Source organism: Lolium perenne, chromosome 2 (assembly GCF_019359855.2).
Source record: "Lolium perenne isolate Kyuss_39 chromosome 2, Kyuss_2.0, whole genome shotgun sequence".
In the NCBI taxonomy this organism is placed as follows: domain Eukaryota; kingdom Viridiplantae; phylum Streptophyta; class Magnoliopsida; order Poales; family Poaceae; genus Lolium; species Lolium perenne.
The window spans coordinates 288,708,180-288,732,154 of record NC_067245.2 but is presented as its reverse complement, the minus strand read 5'-3'; the positions used below and the strand labels follow the sequence as shown (position 1 = coordinate 288,732,154).

General features: G+C 45.3%; 3 protein-coding genes across 4 annotated transcripts; 2 read left to right on the top strand and 1 right to left on the bottom strand.

The window, feature by feature from the left end:
* Positions 1-1,360: 1,360 nt before the first annotated feature.
* On the top strand, positions 1,361-4,459 carry LOC127336317 (plant intracellular Ras-group-related LRR protein 1). The gene is made up of 4 exons (XM_051363114.2): positions 1,361-1,542; positions 2,440-2,692; positions 3,170-3,339; positions 3,469-4,459. The coding sequence occupies exons 2-4, from the start codon at positions 2,468-2,470 to the stop codon at positions 4,193-4,195; spliced, it is 1,122 nt and encodes a 373-aa protein (XP_051219074.1). The 5' UTR covers positions 1,361-1,542; positions 2,440-2,467; the 3' UTR covers positions 4,196-4,459.
* A 336-nt stretch (positions 4,460-4,795) lies between these two features.
* On the bottom strand, positions 4,796-6,183 carry LOC127336318 (uncharacterized). The gene is made up of 2 exons (XM_051363116.2): positions 5,771-6,183; positions 4,796-5,231 (listed from the first exon to the last, which is right to left on the bottom strand). The coding sequence occupies exons 1-2, from the start codon at positions 6,137-6,139 to the stop codon at positions 5,049-5,051; spliced, it is 552 nt and encodes a 183-aa protein (XP_051219076.1). The 5' UTR covers positions 6,140-6,183; the 3' UTR covers positions 4,796-5,048.
* Positions 6,184-8,660: 2,477 nt separating this feature from the next.
* On the top strand, positions 8,661-13,101 carry LOC127336319 (GPN-loop GTPase QQT1). 2 transcript variants are annotated; one of them, XM_071826726.1, is made up of 11 exons: positions 8,661-9,022; positions 9,475-9,588; positions 9,887-9,931; positions 10,050-10,129; positions 10,210-10,284; positions 10,878-10,981; positions 11,068-11,224; positions 11,302-11,389; positions 11,906-11,978; positions 12,052-12,183; positions 12,751-13,101. In XM_071826726.1, exons 2-11 carry the CDS (start codon positions 9,497-9,499, stop codon positions 12,817-12,819), a joined length of 915 nt encoding a protein of 304 aa, XP_071682827.1. In that variant the 5' UTR covers positions 8,661-9,022; positions 9,475-9,496; the 3' UTR covers positions 12,820-13,101. The 2 variants fall into 2 exon arrangements, with proteins under 2 accessions (XP_071682827.1, XP_071682828.1); XM_071826727.1 differs by having other exon boundaries at positions 9,422-9,588.
* The last annotated feature ends 10,874 nt before the right edge of the window (positions 13,102-23,975 follow it).

The window sequence follows — 23,975 nt, the reverse complement described above, 5'->3', positions numbered from 1 at the left end:
TTGAACAAAACATGTTGAAAAAATGGGGTAGCAACATATATCACCATGCATTGCTAAGCATTTCATAGATTAGCCCATAATTAATCTATTTTGTATCAAAATCGGAGTGGGCAACAACTAAACAGTGAAGGGTCGCACATGTTCTTCTAACCTTGCAAAACCAGAGAGGAAGGAAGCAAGGTTGAAGCGACTGGGAGGGGCCATCAGATTCTCACCGCTGATGCACCTAATTGTCACCGACCTGCATGACTCCCATCGCCGCCCCTGCGAGCACGGCCAAAGCCCTTGGTTCCCGTGGCTGTCGCCGAGCCTGCTACCATGTTAGCCGCCTCCTTGCCTGGTCTATCGCCTCACATGTTTCGGTTGCTGCCGCGCCGCGTGCTGGAGAAAGGAGGCGGGGGGAGGGGGATGGAGAGACAAGAGAACAAGAGAGAATGCGGGTCGGTGTGGTTTGGCCAAAAAAAATTTATCAATTGGTCAGCGATGTTTAGCTAGCGGTTCCACTAGGTTTCACCCATCCGGTGGAACTAATGTATCTAGATCTAGGGGATATTCTCTTCAGAGGAATCAATTGGTTCCATTCCTTCTCCATAACAAACACAAGAATTGGCTCTAGTTATGGAACTTTTCTATTACATTTCACTTTATCTCATTAATTACCAATATCCAATTTTAAAGCTTGAACTTTTGTCTGCCCAGTTTTCAATTTGAGAAAACTAACCACACTTTTCATGTAGTTACATGACTGACGAAATATGTATTGTGGAGATTATTAGAATAAAAGACAATTCGTTGAGAAATACCGTTAAAAAAAGTTTGACAGAAACATGTTGCTGCAAGCCCAGACGGTTGGGACTTGGGTTGACCTCGCTGGCCGCAAAGCCTGCGCTCCAACGCTTCTTGGCATCTTCCACCGTTTGTTTTCCCATCTTCCAATGTGTTTGACCGACCAAGAAATTAACCACAGCCGCCCAAGCGGGCAAGTAACACGCAGAGAGAGAAGCCTTCACGCCAAACAGTAAGCAGAGAGTGAAGTTTGAAAAGGGAAGATGTGCCAAGGATCATCTGTGGGCCCAGCCGGTTGGTACGTACCACACGTACGGACGTGCCGTGGCGGCCGAGACCCAGATCAATGGCGCCACGTTGGCGCCTGCTACCATTCTCAACTTATACTGTATAATGGTATTTCCTACCGTATGAAATCCAGTTATATACAGATAATCAATCAGGCCAGTAGCTACGTACGCGCACTGGATCGTACACCGTGTGTCCGTGTGGAGAGATTGGAGGACCGGCTCGCAGGGTCAGCTCCTCCATCGGCTATCTCTCTCTCCCTCTCTACCTGCCTATATATGAGGCCACACCTCTCCTGGTTACAAGGGGTCATCAGCTATTCAGCTCCTTCTTCAACCTCTCGACGGCGCTTCTCCTCGAGCTCTTCCCGCTCCAGCTAGCTCCCCCTCGCTCCCTCCTACTTTGCCTGCTACCTAGCTAGCTCCTTGGCCGGAGCTGCGCGCTAAGTTTGGGCAGCACCTTCTTCAGGTGAGATTTCATTTTGCTTTCAACTGTGTTTGCTTGCGATGTTCTTGTTCAAGGTCGTTTTTTTGTTTTTTGTTTTTCTGTTTGCATCTTTCTCTCCCATCCCAGTACCTGCTTTGCATCAGAGAGAGAGAGAGAGAGAGAGAGAGAGAGAGAGAGAGAGATGCTGTTCTTAAGTTCTTTGCATGCATGCTTTGCTTACTCTTCGATCTCTGCTCGCTGTTCGTTTTAGTTTCATTTTCCTCCGAGAAGACACTGATTCTTGTGGTTTCTTGCGTGCGAATTAGTCGCTCCTTGTTGATTAGCTCCGGCTAGTGCTGTTAAGCGACGCAGATTAGAGGAGAGCTTGTGGGCTTCAGCGTCTGTCTATATATATGGCTAAATATCAAGCAAACTACGAATTTGGATTTGTTGTTAAATGCTCTTGGCTCCAAGTTCCAACGTTCTTCTTCAATTTGGATATGTGGGAGGGAGTGGTATCCCTCAGCTAGCCTCCGTTTCCAGCTTTTCTTGTCCTTGACCAAATCATGGCAAGAAAGTTCATGTGGTTCTAGGCGCCTCAGCTAGCTGCCTAGACGCTACAGCGAGAAATATTACTCTACCACATAAGCTACGACTAATCGATCTCTCGAACCTCCTCCTCCTTACTTCACAATCCATAATAAATTTTTTCCGTCGAATATTTCTGCTTGCAACATGCAATTAATGCCGTCGTCCTTGTGTGCCCTTGTTAAGGCGAGTCTCCCCGGCCGTCATGTCTCAATCTTAAATTAGTTGCATAGTACTGTTCAACGTACACCGGCGTTAATTATACAATATGGCTGCAGCTAGCAGCTGGTGGTGCGTCAGCCATCTCCACGATCTGATATGTTACCAACGGCCCAAACTAATTTCTTGCAGTTGGAGAAGAAGCCAGCAGCTGCGAGCAATGAGGGCGGACATGGGAGATCAGAGGAGGTCAAGGCATGGCCATTTCAAAGCTGTTGGTTTCGGAGCAGCAGCAGGAGGAGGAGCACAACATGTAGAGCATGATCAGGAGAAGCTCAAGGATAAGAAGCTGGACATGAGTGGTTTGTCCATGGACACCATCCCACACATCACCATGTCTCTCGGCCACATCACCACCTTGGACCTCTCCAACAACAATCTCGAGGTATGCTTTGTTACCTTCTCTTGTGTCACAACTCACAAGTCACAACTATGTTTTATTGGCCTCTTCCACAGTTCGTCTAATCTGATAGTTGTATCAAAGTATCAGCAAGACCTTTTCTTGCCATTCTGCATCCATTGTTTTCTCATCCTTGTCTCTTCTTTCGTCTGTAGCAAGAGCGTATCTGGAAACGGCAGTGCCATTTCTTTTTTTGCTTGCAACATATATAGTGATAAGTTAACTTCAAGATAAGCATAGCCTATTATTAACACATGAAGGCTCTGTCATGTACTCCATGGCAAACTTTTAGTACTCAACAGGACTATATATAGTATCACCAGTGGCAATCTTCTATGCTCTTTCACTCTGTCAAACTATAATACATCAATGTCTACGTCCTAAAGCATTTTTCCTAAGGATATGCCCCTTGACAGCCTCACGGGCTCACGTCCTCACATGATCAATCTTATTTAACTGCAGAGCATTCCAGAGTCAATGATCGCGCGGCTGCTGAACGTGGTGGTCCTGGACGTGCGCTCCAACCAGCTCAAGTCCCTGCCAAACTCCATCGGCTGCCTCTCCAAGCTCCGCGTCCTCAACGTCTCCGGCAACCTCCTCGAGTCCCTGCCATCCACCATCGAGGAATGCCGGTAAGCACGCCACCCCCACAGTTCTCACTCACTCACTCACTCACCAATAGACAGTAACATCCTAAGAGATGGGTAGGAAACTAGGAAATAATGCTTTGACTAACCTGTGCGACGTTGGCATGTGTGCAGTGCCCTGGAAGACCTGAACGCCAACTTCAACCAGCTGACGGGTCTGCCGGACACGCTAGGCTTCGAGCTCCACAACATCCGCAAGCTCTCCGTCAACTCCAACAAGCTCGCCAGCCTCCCCTTCTCCACCAACCACATGACGTCTCTTCGGGCCCTTGACGCGCGCCTCAACTGCCTCCGCTCACTCCCGGATGGCCTCGAGAACCTCGTCAACCTCGAGGTGCTCAACGTCAGCCAGAACTTCCACTTCCTGCGGGATCTGCCCTACGGCCTGGGCCTCCTCACCTCGCTCCGGGAGCTCGACATCAGCTACAACTCCATCTCCGTGCTCCCAGACTCCATGGGCTGCCTGGCCAAGCTCAACAAGTTCAGCGCGGTGGGAAACCCGCTCATCTGCCCGCCCATGGATGTCATCGAGCAGAGCCTCGACGCCATGCGCACCTACCTCACCGCCAGGATGAACGGCACTGGCGTGAACGCTAAAAAGAAGAAGGGGTGGCTGCCGAGGCAGCTGGTGAAGTATAACACCTTCTCCGCCAGGATGAATATGACGCCTGGTCGAAAGGGTGTTATGACCCCTGGTCGCAAGAGTGTCCATGACAACTCGGAGGGATTCTTGATGTCAGATTATCGGACGCTCAACGGCGTCGGGTCGCCAGGGTTTCTCTCCATGCTGTCGCCTCGCCGGCTCTTCTCGCCTCGGAGGAATTCACCCAAGCATCATTAAATGTGATAACATGTTTGTATGTTGTTTGCTCCTTCAAGTATTCAGATGAGATTCTCGTAGGTCCTGCTGTTTCTGCAGGTGTGTACATATGTCTGAAGAGGTATGTATATGCAGTAATGTATAGTAGTACAGTAGGGCATTGATGTACATACAGACTAAAGGGGTGCTTTTATCGCTATGAATGCTTTTGTAAGTGAAGTGTATTTTGAGTAAGAATTGTAACCCTCTAGATGTTGAATAAACATAAAGTTTGAGGGCTTTGGATATATCCTGCTCACTTTGTCAATCGAAAACTATAATATTTAAGATGGCAGCACAATGCAATATCGCTGCCAACTTACATGATGAAAAATGGCACTTTTGCTATCTATTCCTACAAGGATTGTGATTAGTGCCATTTCAGCTACATAAGAAGTACTAGGTGGTACGTGGTTACTTCAAATTTATCTGAATTTATGTGTTCACCTTGTCACCTTTGAGGCTTTGAGCAATCCACAATCAACATAGTAGAGCAAGTTACCTTCATGCCGTCTCCTTAGAGAAAAAACCCTCCTTGCTGGCTAAAAATTGCCCGGAATCATCAAAGACTGAAGAGGTAAATTCTGATTGAAGATCATTCATTCTCTATTACTTGATACTCCAATATACTAGTACATCCATTTCTGAAACAGGAACTACCAGTTGATCCAAAACTCAAACAGGTATCAACAATACAAGGCCGCAAAATGTGCGTTTTCAATGCTACTAATGCCAATCCACGACACCAAAATCAGCAGCGCGAACAAAGCTGATGGTTTCCAAAGTTTGATGATCCTCATATAGGGCAAGAAACAGGATTGGGAGTATTCTTCAGTCATTTACAAAGCTTTAGCTTCCTGAAGAATGAAGCCACCTGGGACTTTGGGCAGGGTGCTGTGGCAATGCAAGTCGGGATGTTTTCAGGCTGCTCTATCCACAGCTTGTGCCGGACACCAGCTGCTTCCAGTTTCTCTGCCAGGTTCTTCAGCTGTGTCTCCCCTTTCACCTCCAGTGTTACCTATTTACAAAAAGTTCTCTGGGTCAAAACAATGATTAATGCAACTACGTATAATAATATTACCCCATCAGGGCGTAACAAGAAAGTATTGAATTCAGGGTAAAACTACTCAAGTTTTAAAAAAATTCCTCGATCATGAAGGGCCTATTAAGCACTGGTACAAAATAGTTTCATTTTGTGTTTCTAAATTTGTTTCATGGACTAGGACCATCTAATGACATCAGAAGCACCTTCTCTGGTGGAGAGGTTACTACTGCCAGTCAGAGATTTTCCAACTTCCAAGACGTCCTAGGACCATCTCGCTGTTTAAGGCTTTGTAGTTTCTGTCAGGAAGCACCTCCAAGCTGAATGGCGTCATGAGCTAATCAGCCAGCTCACCTGGAGTATGTGGGAAAAAACGATATGCAAACGCATAGAGTGTCGTTCGAGGGAATGCGCGATGCAGCTTGACATTTTCTAGAGGCGCAAGAAAAACGCTGAAGATGGCAGAAAAGCGCAAGGAAGCACAAAGTTGGAGTGAGGCAAAACGTCGAACATGCCTTGTGCATGCGGTCGAGGTTGTCGGGCGCGCAGTAGGCGGCCGTGTCCGGGTGGTCGCGGTGCGCCCAGACGGCGGCCACGGCGGCGTGGCACCCCTGCGTGACCACGCTGCCCATCGGCCAGGCGTCCGCCAGGTCGCGCCGCAGCACCACGTACTGGACCACCACGTCCTCGGCCTCCTTCCTCGCTTCCTCGCCGACGGCCGCGGACGTCGCTGCCTCCGGCGTGGAGGCGGCCGCAGCGCTCATGCTGGCTCGCGGCGGGATTCGGTGGATGGGGATCCTAGCGAGGCCTGGGAGGAGAGAGGCGGCGCTGGGGAGCGTGCTTGCAATCGGGGACGGCAAGCGAAAGGGGAGGAGAGACAGCATGGCGGTGAGTTTACCGGTTGGGCTTTGTTTTGCTACGAGTTCTATTGTTGTTTCTTTGGTTTCATTTTTTCTTTAATTTAGAAAATCACAAAATGTAGACACATGTGCACATAATAATACTACCTGCCCCTGTGTACATACGTCTAAATTTTAACAAATTTAAAACGTCTATTTACGGACGGAGTGAGTAGTATAAGTAAAGGTTGAAAGTTTATGACATATTTTTCCAAATAATATCCAACATTAATTTCTAGTAGAATTACCAGCTTTGCCAAACTTTTTATAGTGATTTGTGATATCTTTAACTTCGGTAATAATTTTTAGGCCTTAATTCATCGAGGGTGCGGAATTCGTCTTTGGTAATTACTCAATAGTGTTTCTTCGATGGCACACCATCATTTTATTTTTTAATTACAGTACTCTTCAACATCAACAGTAGTCTGATTGTAATTACCCGACATACTAGATATGTAAAGGTTGCGAGTTTTTGCCGCAACCGCAGCCCTCCAGTGCACTATTCATGAGCGGGTAAATAGTGCCCGTGCGTGGACAGTATCTTGGGCTTCTTCTTTTTAGACAGATTTTTTAAATAATTTTTGGAGTTAATTTATCATTAGAAAAATCCTCAGCTTTGTCAAGAAAAAATAGTGATTTGTGAATACAGAGTAGATTTTGTAGACTCTTTGAGGGCTAGGAATTCGTCTTCGGTAATTACTCAATAGTGTTTATTCAACAACGCATTACCATGGTATATTTTATACTACTTTTTAACATCAAGGGTAGTCCGACTATGATTACCCTACATTAATTTCTTGACGGTGCATAATTCTTCGATGGTAGTTTCCCAAAATATTTCTTCAACAGTGCATGAATGGTAATTCTCTGGCATTTGTCCTACGCACTGTTTAAAAATAATTCTTTTATCATTCGTAGATTCTTTTATCCAGAATAAACAATACTAATGCAGAATCTAAAAAATATTATTATTATCGGGTGCACATACGTTGGTTTCTTCTACATTGAATTTGAACAATAAATACTTAATATTCGACACCTTTTTTACCCTAATTTACGACATTAATTTATTGTAAAAAACCTCATATTTGGTACAGGGGAGTATTTTCCGGCGTTAGTTCTTCATGGACGCGGAATTCTTCTTCGGCGATCACTTAAATAATGTTTCTTCTAAGGTGTGGTATTTTTTTACACTACTCTTCAACCTCTTCGGTGGTAAGTCTTCAACAATATTTCTTCAACGGCAGGACCGGTAATTCTATGGTATTAGTTCTCCACACGCGTACTTTCAAAATAATTATGTTATCGTCCATTGACTCTTTTATGCAAAAAAAAAAAAAAAATACTAATACATACACTAAAAAAGTATATTTATGTTTTTGGAACACATATGTTGCTTTCTTCTACATTGGCTAAGGAAAATAAATACTCCATTATTCACTGCCTCTTTTACCCGGAGAAAATATTACCGTGTTTATCTACAACAACACTAGAAAATATACTTACTTCACCTCCCGTCGCCCCTTTTACGAGAGGAAAATTGTCTTCTTTTAAGGTGACTTCCACCGACTATATTAGCGAGATACATACTACCATCTTCTTTTGTAGCAACCCCGAAAACAGAAATAGTTCACCATCTACCGTCTTTCTTAGTCATCGAAAATACTACTAGCTATGACGACACGCACATCATGCACCGATACATGGCGTGGGATAAGATCTTCGCCGATGACACCGACCGCATATTCTTCGCATGTGGTCGCCAGGCTGAGGGCCAAGCATACTCGTTCTTGCGGTGGCATGGTCCTCCGCACCCATCGAAGCTTGCGTAAGCGTTGCGCGAGCTGTGGTACGACAAGATCCACCATAACCAGTGGTGGAGGGAGGCGAGTACACCAATAACCTGCAACCGTCAATCGCAAAAGTGCAGGCTCAAGGGAATAGTCGCGTGTTTGCAAAAAAAACACACTCTTCTTGCCACGAAGCGAATAATCGCGTGTTTGAAAATGTCTAGATTTTTAAAAATATTCAGATTCAACAAATATTTAGATTTAAAAAATGTCACAGAAAAAATAATTTTTATAATGTTCAGATTTAAAATATTTTTAAAATCTGAAAATGTTCAAATCTGAAAAAAATTAAATTACTAAATTTGTTCATATTTAGAATTTATTCACATATGAAATTTTTTCTGGTTTTAGAAACTGTTCAAAGTTTTCTAAAACATGAAAATTTTCATATTTTTCAGTATTTTTATATCTCCATATATATTCTAAAAAAAACGCAATAAGAAACAGGAAAGAAACGAATGAGAAAAAGAAAAGGAAAAGCAGTGTGGGCCGGCCCAACACACCCGGCTGGGGTCCTGGGGGGTGTGCGGCGCCGGCGTGTCCTCTCTTTTCTTCCTCCTCCGGGACGAGCAAACCCTGGAATTTTGATTCGGCCCATATAGCATGTATGAAAAAAATGAAAAGCCCAGGGCTCAATGTGCAAACCCGTTCGTGTCTGGACTTGGACGAGCGTCCAGCGACAGGAGGCACGGAGCCGAGACCGCGTCGCCCTACTGCCCCGCGCCCCCACCTCGCCCCAGGCGCCCGCCGGCCGCCGTCCCGCCCGCCTCGCGCCCTCGCCGCCGGCTCGCCTCCACCCTCCAGCCAACCTCCGTCGGCCTCCGCCGCAACAGCCAGTCCCGGCCGCCCTTCCCCAATTCCCCTCCCCTGAACCCTAGGCAGAGCAGCCGAGCAGGGAGGCCGCCGGCGCCATCGACCGGCGTTCGTTACGGCCCGGCTACGTTGCTCCGGCGGCGTGGAGAAGGCCAGCAGCAGGCCAGCAGCTGAGCAGCCCCCAGTTCATCCTCCAACCGTTTAGGTAATTTCAGATTTTTGTCACTGTTATGTCTAAATGTAAAATGATGGAAGATGGATAATGGATTGTTTAGCAATTAGGAATTTAGGATTGATGTCCAATTAAGTGTATCCACATATTGAGAGATACTTTCTCCAAAGTGGATGAAGAAGATGTAATTGAGACTTTCATGGCCATAACAAGGCGTAAGCCCTATCAAAAGTAGTTTTTTCTTTGAGCTTTTGAAGGTATGTAGGTCTATTTTATGCAAAAATCAAACTGAATTATGAAATGTTGTGAACTACTATATATGTGTAAGATCATAGTGTTATTGTCACATTATATGCTAGTATGTCTACATTGGTTTGTTTGTGCCAAATTTTTTTTTTTTTAAAGATGGACCACCCTGATTTATAATCCTAGATCCGCCAGTGGCCTGCACAATTTTCACCATCTAGATTCGCCTCTGGTACCAGGAGGTAGTCGGGAGAAGACAAGATGGTGTTCGGACAGTTAGTGATCGGGCCACCAGGCTGCGGCAAGACCACCTACTGCAACGGCATGTCCCAGTTCCTCTCCCTCATCGGAAGGTACTCGATTACTGCCACCTTGCTCTCAACTAACCACTACTCCATCACTGCAAGCTGCTTTCCTTATTTCCAGTCCTACTGTTTCTTGTGTTCCAATGCTTGGGGCATTGTGTTTTGTTCAGTTTAGTGTACTACTGTATGCTGTAAGGGTTTGTCTGATGTTTGGGAGAATGAGGCGAGCTGTATAGTTTTACCTGCATGACAGTGCTCCCGGTGTGACCTGTTCTGGTGCTCTCAGACCTTTTCTTCTTGCAATTTTACTAATTAAAAAGGTTCTCTGCTTGATTGTTGGTCGCAGGAAGGTTTCAGTTATCAATCTCGACCCTGCAAACGATGCATTGCCGTATCCTTTGCTCTTCGAGCCTTGAAATGATATATTGTTTTTCTCTTGTTCTGTTACCATATGTTGCCATGGTGCTCTGCAGTTACACTCAAGATGTGACCTTGACAGTGGTACCCAGATATGAATGTGCCATCAACATTGAGGACCTCATAAAACTTAGCGATGTCATGTCTGAGCATTCGCTTGGTCCTAACGGAGGTTTATCCATTGTTCAAGAATCAAGCTTTCTGGTTTTGTTTCTATGCTTACTTATGTTGTGCTGTTGATATCTTTGTCAGGGCTTGTGTATTGCATGGACTACTTGGAGAAGAATATTGACTGGCTGGAAGAAAAGTTGAAACCTCTTATTGAAGGTGAGTGTGGACTGCCTTTCTCTAATACAATCCTTCGGCTGTAAGACCCTTATTGAACATATTTTAGAGTAGCCATGTCTACTGGATACCAAAACAGGATATACCCAGTTCGATCCATAACTAAAGTACCGCATCTATTTTGACATTGAAGTGCTCGGAAGCAGTAGTGGAGCCAGAAGTACAAAGTTGTGATGTTAAATATATGAAGTTTTTGCCAAAATGTTGTGTAGTCCAACAGCCACGTGGCTCCCCCATTGCTTGAAAGTAGACTGAAGTGAAGAACCTTTCCAGAAAATTACGGAACCATCGTTGTGCATTTTTTGATAGATAAACTACTAAGTGGACATTACCTCCTGAGCTGCTTTTTAAATTGTCAACTCACCTTGCTGTTTACCTTGGAGGGAACCTTCTTTCTTATTCCAACTTAGAAATGTGAATCATCTTGGGCCCAGATTGTAATATTCGACTTTTTATTGAGCTATCCTTTGAAACATTAAAATGATAGTTGAGGACTATCGAGCAGCTACACATCAATACTGTGCAGCTTGTATTATTTTCCTTTATGACTAGCTGAAGGTTCGTGGTTACTGCAGATCACTATCTGCTATTTGATTTCCCGGGGCAAGTGGAACTTTTCTCCCTTCACACGAATGCAAGGAACATCATCAATAAACTCATCAAAAAGCTAAATTTGCGGGTACATTTGTTTTTCAATTTTATTCATAGTACTTATTGTGCTATTGAATTGCATTACTCACTCTTTCTTGGTATTATATTATGCAGCTTACTGTTGTGCACCTTGTTGATGCCCATTTATGTTGTGATCCTGGGAAGTATGTGAGTGCTTTGCTGCTTTCACTATCAACGATGTTACACTTGGAGCTATCGCACATCAATGTTTTGTCAAAGATTGACCTCATTGAGAACTATGGAAATTTAGGTATTGTGCTTGTCTGCGGCTAATTTTAATTGATTAAATGTTTCTACCGTAGTTGGTACTTATTTTCTTATTCTCAGCGTTCAACCTTGACTTCTACACTGATGTGCAAGACCTGTCCTATTTGCAACACCATCTTGATCAAGATCCTCGTTCTGCTAAGTACAGGTAATTTGACAGCAACCACCTAATTTCAATACCTCGGAAAGGCGTGCATGCAATCTGTGCTGTGCCTATTGAAAGCCACAACCAGTCCGGGCTTGATAATGTTCATTTAACACTTACTGATTTAGTTGGTATGTCCAATTCACTTAAAGGAAATACAAACACAGTGCTTACTACAATTATGTTCCCATTTTGATTGAAAAATATTCTTAAGCTACAATTAATGTACTTGCACGAAATTGTATAGCTCTCCCTGTTCAGATAAGATAGTGATCTAATGTAGTAATGTGCTTAGACAGTTAGAGTTAGAAGTGCTAGATGACCTCATGCATCGTCAGTAAATTACATATGCTGTATCAAATATCCAAATGTCATGAGGCCTTAAATGTGGTAACCTTTATATCATTCACGACAAAACCTGTATTGTTGGTGATCTTATTATACTTACATTGTGTTAACCATGACTTGCTATTTTTATACTTTGGGTTATTTATAACATTGTTTTTAATTTGCTGACAGGAAACTTACGAAAGAGCTATGTGATGTGATTGATGATTTTAGCTTAGTCAATTTTACAACTTTGGACATCCAGGTATGTATTGGAAAGACGTGATTATTCCAACTCAGTTCCATGTTGTCTTGATTCTTACAACTTTTGCCTCCAGGACAAGGAAAGTGTGGGTAATCTTGTGAAGTTGATTGACAAGAGCAATGGCTATATATTTTCAACTATAGACAGCAGTGCCGTTGAGTTTAGCAAAATTGCAGCTGCACCTCTTGACTGGGATTACTACAGATATCCTTTACTGTGTCTTCTACCAACTTATTGAACAATCTTTTGTCCATTGCTTATATGATACCTTTAATGTTGGAGAAGTGCACTGTTTAAATCACCTGTCTGGCATGTATAGGCATTAATTGCAGCCCTTGTCGTTTTACATTCCATGAAGGTGTGGCTAGTTAACTTTTACATGTTATATGGCTACTTCTATCTCCATTCCAATGAATAATACTTGCAGATTTGTCTTTGACCAAGAATTAATCCTTGTATATAAGAAATATTTGATATAGAATTGGTATCATTAGGAAGTATTTTTCAATACGAATCTAGCAATATCAATTATTTACTATATAAGCAAGATATTGTTGCTTAATTCATTTGGTCAAAGTTCGTCTTGGAATGTGTGCGTGCCTTATTCATAGGAACGGAGGGAGTAGATTGCAATGCAGAGAATTTAATATTCTAGCTCAATATATAGGCGTGGTACTGCTAGAGTATACACTGTGTTACCTGCTATTTTTATTGGCCATGAAATGCTCATCCCAAGTACTTGCACAGTAATTTTCCTTAACATGTGGTTACAACAGCAGCAGTGCAGGAGAAGTACATGAAAGACGACGAGGTTGTGGAGAAAACAAGCAGGATGCAATGAGGTCGATGCTCGCTGATGCCAGCTGCTAATTAAACATGTCACTGTGGCGTATACAGATGGCTCGTGTTTACTATGACAATGTGGATTGCTTACACCCAGTTGTAGGTGTTATTTGGAGTTTTTTGCTAGTCTCTGTATGTGTAGAGTTCTGCCATCATCTGTGAGGTGAAGATGGTATGCCGTGAAACTATATGTGAAGGAGTACTTGTTTCTCCTGACTTGCTGATCTCTTCTCTCAGTCTCTAGTATGTAGGGCTAGTAAAAACTTCCAGTTCAGCAGTACCTGTACCATGTAGCTGCACAGACCAAATATAACTCGGTCGTGTGTTGAATGTTCCACAGCTCCAGCGTAGCTTCCATGTTAGTAGGTTCATATGAACCTATTAGGCGCCTTGGTGATTTGGCTCATGCGTGTATGAACCTATAATGAAAAATGTATACATAAACAACAAAATTTTGAAATGTTAAACAAAATGCATACATAAACAACAAAATTTTGAAATGTTAAACAATCTGAAATAAAATTTCGCTGTACATATGGACATACTATGTTTGCACATAAGTATTTGGTGAAAAGATAACATTTTATTCTGTTTGTGTAAAAGAGATAAAATAAAATGTCACATGATAGGCATGATAATTGATAAAGCATCAAAATTTGTCTTTTTACACCGGACACTAAAAATATTTATTTTTCGAAATATTATGTATGAATATAGAATGTCTAGATGTAAATGCAAAATTTTATGTCAGATTTTTTTAACAATTTACCATAGGTTCATAAGCACCCATGAACTGAATTGCATTTTCGGACTTCACTACAATTTATGTTCGTTCACGATATAGAGTGGACCGTAAACCATCATGCAATCGACTGTGCCGTCGCCGTTCGTCGATTTGGGCTGAGTGCGGCCAGTAGCAGTAGCAAACCGTGTATGCACGGTATGACCCGGCCTGGTAGGACCATTTTGTGTTTTTTCTTTTTCTTTTTTATTTCTTAAAGATTTTAAAATATTTAATTTTGAAAATTTTGCATATTAAAAATTGTTAAATTTAACAAATATTTTAATTTAAATTGTTTAAATTAAAATATGTTCAGATTTATTTTTTCAAAAATGTTCAATTTTAAAAAATGCTCAAAACTGAAAATTGTTTATTTTTTGATAAATTATTAAGATTTTAAATATTCATTTTTTTAAAATGTTCAAATTTGAAAATCATACAAATTTGAAAATCGTTCAAATTTGAAAATTATTCAAATTCAAATTCTATTTTTGAAATATTCGTATTTAAAAAATGGTCATGTTTGTAAAAATTAGATTTTCTGTTGAAACATCAGATTATGGAAAGTGAAAAGAGAAACAACAGAAAATGGAACAAAAAAACAAAAAATGAGAATTACCACCTAGTAGGCTGCAGCCCAGCTAGCCACGGCAACTACACAAGAGTGTGCGGTGCGAGAACATGAGCGCCTAGTAGCAGCAGCGTGATTCGTCATGCTGCAACCGAATGGGCAATGGCTTAGAGCATCTTCAGTCGCGGGCCCCCAAACCGTCCCCAAATCGCGCCGGATTGAGCGTTTGGGGGACGTATTTCGTTCGTGTCGCGTTTAGGGGACGTCGCTCCCCAGTCGCGTCCCCCAAACCAAATTTCGCAAATTTTAAACTTAAGCGAGATTCATCCAAACTTACCATATATTACATAGATTCGAACGAAATTTGACTAAATTTTAACTAAACCTAATCTAGAACCACTTGCGGCGGCCGGAGGCGTCGTAGTACTGCCGGAAGTTGTACATCTCCTCGGTGACGACCTCCTGCTTGACGCGCTCCTCGACGGGCTCGTCCTGCCTCGCCGTCGTCGGTGAGGTCCACCAGCAGCTTGCCGGAGTCGCGGATGGACATGGCGATCGCCGCGGCCAGGTCGCCCCTCCAGGCGTCCTTGTCGTTCATGGACGCCAAGAACGCCGCCCGCAGCCCTGGGTAGTCCTCGGGGTCGTCGCTGCTGGCGATGAGCCGCTGCTGCCGCTCGTACTCCGCCATCAGCGCCGCCTGCGACGCTTCCTCCGGCTACTCCTTCACCTCCGGCTTCGGGATGAGGAGGGCGCCGCCGCGCCTCCCTTGCTGCCGTCGGCTGCCGTTGCCGCTGCCGCCACGCCTCGTGTTGACGGGCGTCACCGGCTCCTCCTTGACCTCCCGTTTGGGGACGGTGTAGGGCGCCGACCGGTACGACGAGGGCGGCGTCGATCGCGCCGGTCCCGAGGAAGAAGAGTGCGAGGAGGAGAAGTACGTCGTCCTCCTCGGCTGCCATTGAGGAGACGGCGGCGGCGACGAGCATCTCCAGCCTTGGAGCGCCGTTGCGGATGCCGCGGATGACGTTGTCGAGGGTGCGCCCCGGAACGCCCCAGAACAGGGCGCGGCCGTCCTTGTTCCAGCTGTTGGGGCCGCCGACGAGGTTCTCGGTGCTGTGCATCTCGACGTCGTACTTCACCTTGAAGTACGTCGTCCACCAGGCGTCGTTGTTGGTGACCGCCCACGTTGGATCCAACCGCTCTGCGGGGTGAGTTGAGCCCGCCGGGCCTTGATGGCGTCCCTCCATTGATCCGTGTCCGGCTTCGGCGGCGGCGGGATGCCAATGCCGTTCATGGCCATCTTCCAGCCGCCGCTGCTTGACAGCCGCATGTCCGGCGGGACTGGATACCGGGCGTGGTACAGCGCCCACGCCTGCGCCACGGTGAGGCTGCCGCGGCCGAAGCCGTTCGCCGCGGCGATCTTGCGGGAGGACGAGGTCGACATTTTTTGGAGCGGCGAGGAGAAGATCTGGGAGGGGGGAGGCGGCGGCGACGATAAGGATTGTGATGAGCGGCGAGAACTGCAGGGTGTCTTAAAACAGTGGCGGCAGCGGGTGGTTGCACGCAATAACTCCGGCGCGGACGGCCACGCGGCCATGCACGACGAGACGCGTCCCTGCGTCGCCTGGGAAAATAGGGACGCCATTAACGTTGCTTGACCAAAGGTAGGCGACGGGGTTTTAGCCTTCCGTGCCGCTGACGGGTCGGCCCCGCCACTCCCCGCCTCGCTTTTCGTTGTGTCCGGCGTGCCCGGTGCGTCCCCTGTGGGACGGGGACGGGCTCGGGGCGCCGGACACCGTATGGGGGCGCCCCGGACAAAAATGGGCTTTGGGGGACGCGGCTGGAACGGTTTTTTTGTCCAGCGCGCCCCAAATCCCTTTGGGGGACGCGGCTGGAGATGCTCTTATGGCTCGCTGAAAGAACATCTCTCACATTATGTTTTGTGTGTTTGATGTCAATGTATGTGATACACTAATGTTTGTTAAGTGGTACAGGGATTATATAGATACTTTTTTATGTGTGTTGGATGTGGTAAGTTCTGTCAAAAAGAAGCAGCAAAAAGTTCATCAGGCCGGATAATCCCGGCCGGATATTTTGGAAAAATCCGGCCCCCAGTTTTCGGCTAAGGATTTGAGGTTTTGCAACTCTGGATAGGGGCCGGACATTTGCCCGGATATTGTCCCGGTTTTGTCCCAAGGCCGGAATATCCGGGCCGGACATTTCGGAAATATCCGGCCCCCTCGATTTTGGCTAAGGACCTGGAGAAAAACAAGTCTGGATAGGGGCCGGACATTTGGCCGGACATTGTCCTGGTTTTGTCCCTGAGGCCGGATTATCCGCGGGGGGGGGGGGGGGGGGGATTATCCGGCCCTTACTTAGGCCGGCATATCCGCCCCCCCCCGGAAGCTGCAACGGCTCGATCATTGCACAAGAAATCTGCCAAGCCTCACCTCCATTAGAGCCACCTCAAGAAACACAAGATTTGCAAGATCTCCTTCCTCCCCCAACCAAAGCTCTTGATCTTTGGAGATTCGAAGGAGAAGACACCGATCTACATCCTCACCGAAGCGTTTTTCATTTCCCCCTCTCTTGTTTGAGGGCTCTCATGCTAGTGTTCCTATTTGGTTCCCTAGTTGATTTGTGTTGATGTGTTGTTGTTGATTGTTGTATTGTTATAGATTTGGGAGCTTCCAATTCAGTTGTGGATGTGTGCCCCAAGAACCTTGTAAAGGCCCGGTTTCCGCCTCGAGGAAATCCCTTAGTGGAAGTGGGCTAGGCCTTCGTGGCGTTGCTCACCGGAGATCTGAGTGAAGCCTTCGTGGCTATTGGTTTGGCTTTCGTAGCAACCACACTCCTCCAAACGTAGACGTACCTTCTTGCAAAGGAAGGGAACTACGGGAATCATCTCCGTGTCATCGCGTGCTCCACTCTCGGTTACCTCTATCCTATTCTATCTCTTATATTGCTTAGCTATATCTTGCTTAGTTGTTTGCCTTGTCATATAGGTAAATTCACTTAGTTGCATATCTAGAGAATTTACCTTTGTGTCAAGCCTAAATTGAAAAAGAACTAAAAATTGGTTAGCACCTTTTCACCCCCCCCCCCCTCTAGGTGCGGCATACGATCCTTTCAATTGGTATCAGAGCCTCGGCTCTTATTTCGGGCTTAACCGCCTAAGAGTATGCCGGACGATGGACCTTCGGAAGGGGAGGCTAAGATGGTCACCATGGATGATATCAATTCGTTGAGGTCATCCATGGATGCTCAAATGGAAAGCATGAGAAAGATGATTTCCGAGCTTTTGACTCCGCCCCGTCCCGTGGCTCCCACCAAAGAGGGTAATGTCACGGATGCGTTAGAAGTGGGTGATGCTTCGGTATTACCCTCCTCTACCACACCCGTGGATGGTGATAACATAAACACTATCAAATCTACCATTGCATCTCCTAGGGGAACTAGTGGTGATGAGAGCTACAATCGAGTACCTCCACCTTTTCAATCACCCGATATACCGGTTCCCCATCCTCATATAAACATCCGGGGCGACCCACCTAAGTTTTCCGTTAATGATTACGATACTTGGCAATTTGAGTTTAGCTCTCATGTTCGCAGTGCCTCCAATGAACTTTGGAGAATCATCGTGGAAGGCTTCAAGCCTTACAACCCCGACAAGTTGACTAGAAGAGAAGCGATTGATAGTCAACTCAACAACACCGCCTTGCACATGATTCAAACTGCTGTGGGGACAAAGGAGTTGTCTCGTGTTCGGCATTTCACCACCGCCAAGGATGCTTGGGATGGTTTGGCCGCGAGTTGCATTGGAAGTGAGAGCACAAGAAGGAACAAGTATAATGCTCTTCGGAATAAAGCCGAAGGATTAATGAGGCTACCGGATGAAGATCATGAAGATATGTATGGAAGACTTCTCACCGTTGCCGGCTCCTTCCAGAATGTTGGAGCCACTCACATTGATGACTCTTGGATCAAGGAGAAGTACATTGAGTGCATGATGCCGTTTGAGCCTATTGATGTCAAGGCTCTTGTCGGAAGAGAATGCTATGCCTCTCTCACCTCTCAACAAGCCGTGCACGAGATGCAAGCTCTCAAGGTGCTTGAGCAAAACTCTCATGATTCCCGCAATCATGCCATTGGGATGACAAAAGGGTCCAACCTTGCCTTGGTGGTCAACTCCGTGGAAGAAGTGATTCCTCAAGAATCTTATAGGGCATCTTGGAGCATGACCTATCGGAAGACTTGGAACACCACTACCATGACCACATGGCGTTCCATGCAAACACCTTTTGGATTGATCCTTCCAAGGCCAAGGAAGACAACATCAAGAGAAACAACTCAAGGGGTCCCTCAAGCTCGGGCCCAAGAACAAGATCTTGCTACAATTGCAATGACAAGCGCCATTTCATTGCCGAATGTCCCTATGAGAATAGGGAGACTCATGGTGGAAGGCTCATCCCCAAGGACAAGAGCAAAGACTCAAAGGGCAAATATTCAAAGCCCCCCAACAAGAAATTCTATAACAAGAACAAGAAGGGCAAAAGGCCCTCAAGGATTGTGCTAGTGACTAAAGAAGAATACTCTTCCGATGAGATTGAAAGTGCTAGTGATGATGAAGAGGAAAGCTCAAGAGAAGTGGCCGCCATTGTCACCACCAACATTCCCTCTTCCTCTCTCTTTGATTCACCCAATGAGAACCCTCAACGCAAGAATACACATTGCTTCATGGCAAGGTCCACCTTGGACACATCTATTGTGCTATCAACTCAAGAAGAGTATACCTCCGGAGATGAAGATGTTGATGATGAAGAAGATGCAACCTCAAATGGATTGGTTGCCCTTGCCTCCCTCTCTACTAACTCTTCATCAACAAGTGAATCTCCCAATGAGGTCATTCATGTGGAGGAAGAAATTTGCCTCATGGCTAAATCTTCCGAGGTATCATCTCCTAACCCCTCTGCGCCTAACATTTCTAATGATCTAGGGGTTGACCCCACTAGTCTAAAAGTGAAACAAGAAATGCTAGAGTTTGATGATTTCATTAGTAACCTACAAGGTAACACTAAGAAGCATGTTTCAAGTCTAATGGTACGTATAGCTCAACTAAATGATACTCTTGAGAAAAAGTTCCAAATAGAGAGAGAAGACTCTCTAGAAATACATGCTCTTAAAAATTCTCTCGAGGAATGTCAAGAAACTATAGCATCTCTTGAAGAGAGGCTATAAAATCTTGAAGAACCTCAAGATAAACTTAACAAGCTCACTAAAGCTAGAGATCTTGCTAGAGCTAAGACTAAAGTGCTTATAAAGGAAAAGGCCAAATTTGGTGTTGATCATGAGAAACTTGTGAAGGATCTAGATGAACTAGACAAGGCTCACAAAGCCTTGAAGAGTGAATACTCTCTCCTCTCCGAGTCTTATGAGCAACTTCAAATTAAGCTTGCTTCATATGACATACCTAGTACCTCTACTCCTTCATGTGATCATGCAAATATTATTGAGGAAAATGCTAGGTTGAAGGATGAACTTGCTAAGGCCTCCTCTCCCCAAAGTAACTTTCCTTGCATGATCTTTTGAGTAAGCAAAGGTCAAACAATGGGAAGGAGGGACTTGGTTATAATACCAAGGCTAAAAAGGCAAATAAGAAAAAGGCCAAGCCCGCACATGAGAAAGCTAATGGTGAAACCCAAAAGGGCAAAACCATTAATGATGATGGTGCGGGAATAGATAACCCTCACTATGTTCTTTTTAAAGATTATTATGGTGATGTTTATGCTAAATATGTTGGTCCATATGATGGTTATGTTGCTTGGTCTATTTGGGTCCCAAAGACCCTTGTTGCTAACAAAAGAGGACCCATTGAAAAATGGGTACCTAAATCCAAGAATTTATCTCATGTAGGACTATGCCGCCGGTGGTTCAAAATGGGTACTTGATAGTGGATGTACAAGTCATATGACCGGCGGCAAGAACCTCGTCAAGGAGTTGAGGCCCAACATAAATCATATCACCGTCTCCTTTGGCGATAATTCTACATCCGAGGTATTGGGTTTTGGCAAGGTTGTGGTTGCACACAACATTACTCTTTTGGATGTCATGCTTGTCAAAACCCTTGGTTACAATTTGCTTTCCGTTTCCGCCCTTGGCAAGATGGGTTTCGCCGTCTTTATTGATAATGATATTGTGGTCCTCTTGTGGAGCAAGACTCTAAAAGTCGCATTCGTTGGGTATCGCGAACACAACTTGTATGTGGTGGACTTTTCGGGGACCACCACGACAAGTGCGATGTGCCTATTCGGAAAGGCGGACGTGGGTTGGTTGTGGCATCGCCGCCTAGCCCATGTCAACATGAGAACTTTGCAAAGTCTTCACAAGGGGAACCATATTGTGGGACTAATGGAAAATGTGTTTATTGCCAAAGATCGTGTTTGTAGGGCTTGTGTTGAAGGCAAAATGCATGACTCTCCGCATCCAAGCAAGACCATTATCTCTTCCAAGAGGATCTTGGAGCTCCTTCATGTGGATCTCTTTGGTCCCGTTACTCATGCAAGTCTTGGTGCGAAGAAACATTGCTTGGTGATTGTTGATGACTACTCAAGATACACTTGGGTCTACTTTCTCAAGACGAAAGATGAGACTCAACAAATATTCATTGACTTTGCTACCGAGGTGCAACGCCAACACAACCTCCTCATTATGGCAATAAGAAGTGACAATGTCTCCGAGTTCAAGAACTACACACTCAATGATTTTCTTAGTGATGAGGGGATTCGACATCAATATTCCGCTGCTTACACCCCTCAACAAAATGGTGTTGCGGAGAGGAAGAACCAGACTCTTATGGATATGGCAAGGTCTATGATGGCGGAGTATAAATCCCGCTATAACTTTTGGGCCGAAGCCATCTCCACCGCTTGTCACTCCTCCAACCGGCTCTATCTCCGCAAGGGCTTGAACAAGACTCCATATGAAATACTCACCGGGAACAAGCCTAATATCTCATACTTCAAGGTGTTCGGGTGTAAGTGTTTCTACAAAATCAAAGGGGTTCGTTTATCTAAATTTGCTCCTAAAGCTTTGGAGGGTATATTTGTTGGTTACGGTGCCGAGTCTCACACTTATAGAATCTTTGATATAGCCTCCGGGATTATCATTGAATCTTGTAGTGTGAGGTTCGAAGAAAATGATGGCTCCCAAGTGGGGCAAGTTGATGTATGTGCAGGTGATGAAATACCTCAAGATGACATAGTAAGAATGGGTGTGGGATTTTTCCTCCCCGTTGAGGGACACGGTGTGGCGTCTCGGGAAGGACTATGCTCTACCATGGTGGAGCCCTCATCTTATCAACATCAACAAACCCCATCAAGTGAAGCAAATGATGCACCAACCCAAGAACAAGAACAAAACCCTCCCTCTTGTGTGCAAGATCAAGGACAAGATCAAGGTCAAGATCAACCAAGAATTCATGATGGCTCTGACGAGTATCCATTGGATATTTGCTCCGCACCAAATGATGTCCAAGATCAAGCACATGACGTTGAGCACTCTCAAGAAATTGAAGTTGCTCAAGTTGAAGGTCAAGACGGGGACCCAAAAGATCAAGTTGATCAAGTGAGACCTCCAAGGCCAAGAAGAACCAAGGAGGAGATCAAGGCCCGTCGTCTAGCAAGAAGAGATAGGAACCTTGAGCTTCGTGACCACACTCATGATAAGGTTCTTGGTGATATAAGGGCAAAGGTTTCCACAAGAAGGCAATTGGCTAACTTTAGCAATCATCATGCTTATATCTCCTTAGTGGAACCTGATACGCGTACAGCACGCGACCGTTGGGAACCCCAAGAGGAAGGTGTGATGCGTACAGCGGCAAGTTTTCCCTCAGTATGAAACCAAGGTTTAATCGAACCAGTAGGAGCCAAGAAGCACGTTGAAGGTTGATGGCGGCGAAATGTAGTGCGGCACAACACCAGGGATTCCGGCGCCAACGTGGAACCTGCACAACACAAACCAAGTACTTTGCCCCAACGAAACAACGAGGTTGTCAATCTCACCGGCTTGCTGTAACAAAGGATTAGATGTATAGTGTGGAAGATGATTGTTTGCAGAAAACAGTAGAACAGTATTGCAGTAGATTGTATTTCAGTATAAAGAATTGGATCGGGGTCCACAGTTCACTAGAGGTGTCTCTCCCATAAGATAAACAACATGTTGGGTGAACAAATTACAGTTGGGCAATTGACAAATAAAGAGGGCATGACCATGCACATACATATTATGATGAGTATAGTGAGATTTAATTGGGCATTACGACAAAGTACATAGACCGCTATCCAGCATGCATCTATAACATCCCAAGTTTCAACAACAATCAACAAGAAAGAAATTTCCCCAAACTCAAAAATTTGCAATTAACAAAAACTTTTTATATGCATATAGTGCCACATATAGTTTCTTGCTTTTGAGTGATTTCTTTTGTGCAATTGCCATGATGAGTGTTAGTATGATTAACAATTGCTATTTGAACCCTAACAAAGATCACCAAACCCTAAGTTGAGGAGAAAAGAAGAAAATGGGAAAAACCCATAATTCACTTACATACACAATATGCCAAATTGCACATCCTCACCCTAGGCCATAATTGCTTGCTCCCTTGCTTGTAGAATACTTCAATATGATAAACTAACACAATTGCATCATTGGATCAAGAATCAAACACAAGGAAATGAAAATTCTTACATACATATGATAATGGTCACTTGTCACCAAAATATTTTCTTCACTACTTTACCCCTCTGGTTTTCTCATTTCTTGAACTAAACTTGGTCAACCAAATCCATGTCATCCAAGACCATGTCAAGGTGAGTAACTTTGATGTTGACCACCATGGCTAGAGTTGACTAGGTTGACCAGAATAAAGATGACAAGTAGGGATGCTGAAATAAAGTGAAGATCATACCCAAATTTGAAACTTTGCATTTTAATTCCAAAATGAGTACCACCACCACCAATACTTCACCTTAATTATATAAATGAGATTCACCAAAACGAATTTCAAATTTCAAACAAAAGCTTCATGCGGCCATTTGACCGAACACCTTGCAGGCAATAATCCAGATTAGTGTTACTCTATTACCCTCTGGTTTCTTGCCTAAACCCCTTTAACCTGTGATCATCACACCCTCCTACATCCCCTGCATCATCCCAGTACCTGCCTTGGTCGATTAAAGTGAGAGAAGGGGGAAAACAAACCCTAAACTAAGCATGCCGTGGCCATGCCGGCCACCTTTGGCCACCATCTCTCTGGCCTCCCTCTCTCCTCAAATCCTTGTCCTGGAGCATCTCTGCAACACGAGGAACACCACGGTACACCGCCCATGCTCGCCAAGGCTCGGCATTGGCCAGAACACGCGCGTCCAAACCGTGCCAAAGCGTGCCAGTCGACGCGGTGAGCGCGCCCAGGACACGCCGGTACGTCGCGCACTCGAGCAGCCTACGCCTCCCCTGCAAAGCCTACCGCTGCGTCGAGCACTGCCTCTGCGCCCTCTAGCCACTAGACACGATCGATCGACTGCGGCCGCCTCGTCACCGTCGTCCTCGCCGGCGAAGTACCGCGGGTACTGCCGCACTCGAATCGACCTCCCGAGCGATCCCATCGTCCCCTGGGCGCACCAGCTATACCTAGAGCATCGCCAAGACGACGCCTACACGATGCCGTCCTTCACTTGCCCCTTGGAGCGCCAGAAGCGCCGCGCCATGGACGCGCCTCCACAGCACACTCGGCCACTTCCCTCCCGCT